Raw genomic sequence first — 1,576 nt, 5'->3', positions numbered from 1 at the left:
AAAAAAAAAAAAAAAAAAAAAAAAAAAAAAAAAAAGGAGACAGTTTTTATTCGTGGAGAAAAAACAAACAGTAAAAATTTAAAAATTAAATATAAGATAAAGAAAAAGAACAGAAAAAAAAATAAAAATAAAAAGGAGACAGTGAGGAGACAGATTTGTTTTATATTACAGAAAGAGAAACAAACAGAAAAGCAGAAAAAAAAAGAAATAAAAGGAGACAGATAAAAAACACAAAATTAAACAAAGAACAGAAAAAGAAAGAGACAGAAAGAGAGACAGAGAGACAAAAGGAGACAGAAAGAGAGGCAGAGAGACAGAAAGAGAGACAAAAAGAGAGACAAAAAGAGAGAAAAAAAGAGAGACAGAAAGAGAGACAAAAGGAGACAGAAAGAGAGACAAAAAGAGAGACAGAAAGAGAGACAAAAGGAGACAGAAAGAGAGACAAAAGGAGACAGAAAGAGAGAAACAAAGAGAGACAGAAAGAGAGACAGAAAGAGAGACAGAAAGAGAGACAGAAAGAGAGACAAAAGGAGACAGAAAGAGAGACAAAAGGAGACAGAAAGAGAGACAAAAGGAGACAGAAAGAGAGACAGAAAGAGAGACAAAAGGAGACAAAAGGAGACAAAAGGAGACAGAAAGAGAGACAAAGGGAGACAAAAGGAGACAAAAATAAATAGAGATATAGCTAATATACAGTTGTATAAATAAACAAACAAAACAAGAACGAAAAAGAGAGAATAAAATAAACAAACAGACAAAAAAAACAAACAAATAAACAAATAAAAAACAAATAAACACAAGAAAGAAACAAACAAAAAAAAACAAAAAAACAAACAAATATTGAGTAGAGCAACAATGCGTAAACGCCAACAGCCAACAGCAGCAGCAGCAGCAGCACCACAAGCAGCAGCAGCAGCAGCACCACCACAAAAACCAACAACAGCAGCAGCAGCACCACCACCACCAACACCACTACCACCACCACCACCACCACCAACAGCACCAGCAGCAGCAGCACCACCACCACCAGCAACAGCACCAACACCAACAGCAGCAGCAACAGCAGCAGCAGCAGCAGCAGCAGCAGCAGCAGCAACAGCAGCAGCAGCAGCAGCAGCAGTCAGAAACTTACATGAGGAATAGGCATACAACAAGCGCGGGTAGATCGAACTGAGCGATGCTGCCGATGGCCCCGAAGACAGCAGCAGCAAGCAGCAGCACAGCAGCAGAAAAAAAGAGAGATTGGTATCTACAATTAAACTGCAGCAGCAGCTCCTCTATCCTCGCCCCCCCGCTCTCTACCTGCTCGGCGATGTGTGCTGCTGATGTAGGCACTGGCGGGTAAGGAGAAGACTCCCCAGCTATCAACCCCTGAGGGTCTGTATACACACACACAGCAGCAGCAGCAGCAGCAACAGCAGCAGCAGCAACAGCAGCAGCAGCAGCAGCAGCAGCAGCGGCAGAAACGGGGAAAAAAGAAGGTTTTGGGAAGGTTTTGGAGACTGTATTAGGTGTACAAGGGAAAGGATATATATATATATATATATATATATATATATATATATATATATATATA

The 1,576-nt window shown here is 40.3% G+C and overlaps 1 protein-coding gene across 1 annotated transcript; it reads left to right on the top strand.

Moving 5' to 3' along the window:
• Positions 1–855: 855 nt before the first annotated feature.
• EMH_0081880 (uncharacterized protein) lies at positions 856–1,143 on the top strand (the record flags this gene model as incomplete). The annotated part of the gene is made up of 1 exon (XM_013500449.1): positions 856–1,143. One exon carries the CDS (start codon positions 856–858, stop codon positions 1,141–1,143), a length of 288 nt encoding a protein of 95 aa, XP_013355903.1.
• Positions 1,144–1,576: the final 433 nt, after the last annotated feature.

Source organism: Eimeria mitis, genomic scaffold (assembly GCF_000499745.2).
Source record: "Eimeria mitis Houghton genomic scaffold, Emh_scaff5415, whole genome shotgun sequence".
Taxonomy (NCBI): domain Eukaryota; phylum Apicomplexa; class Conoidasida; order Eucoccidiorida; family Eimeriidae; genus Eimeria; species Eimeria mitis.
This window is presented reverse-complemented; position numbering and strand designations above follow the sequence as displayed.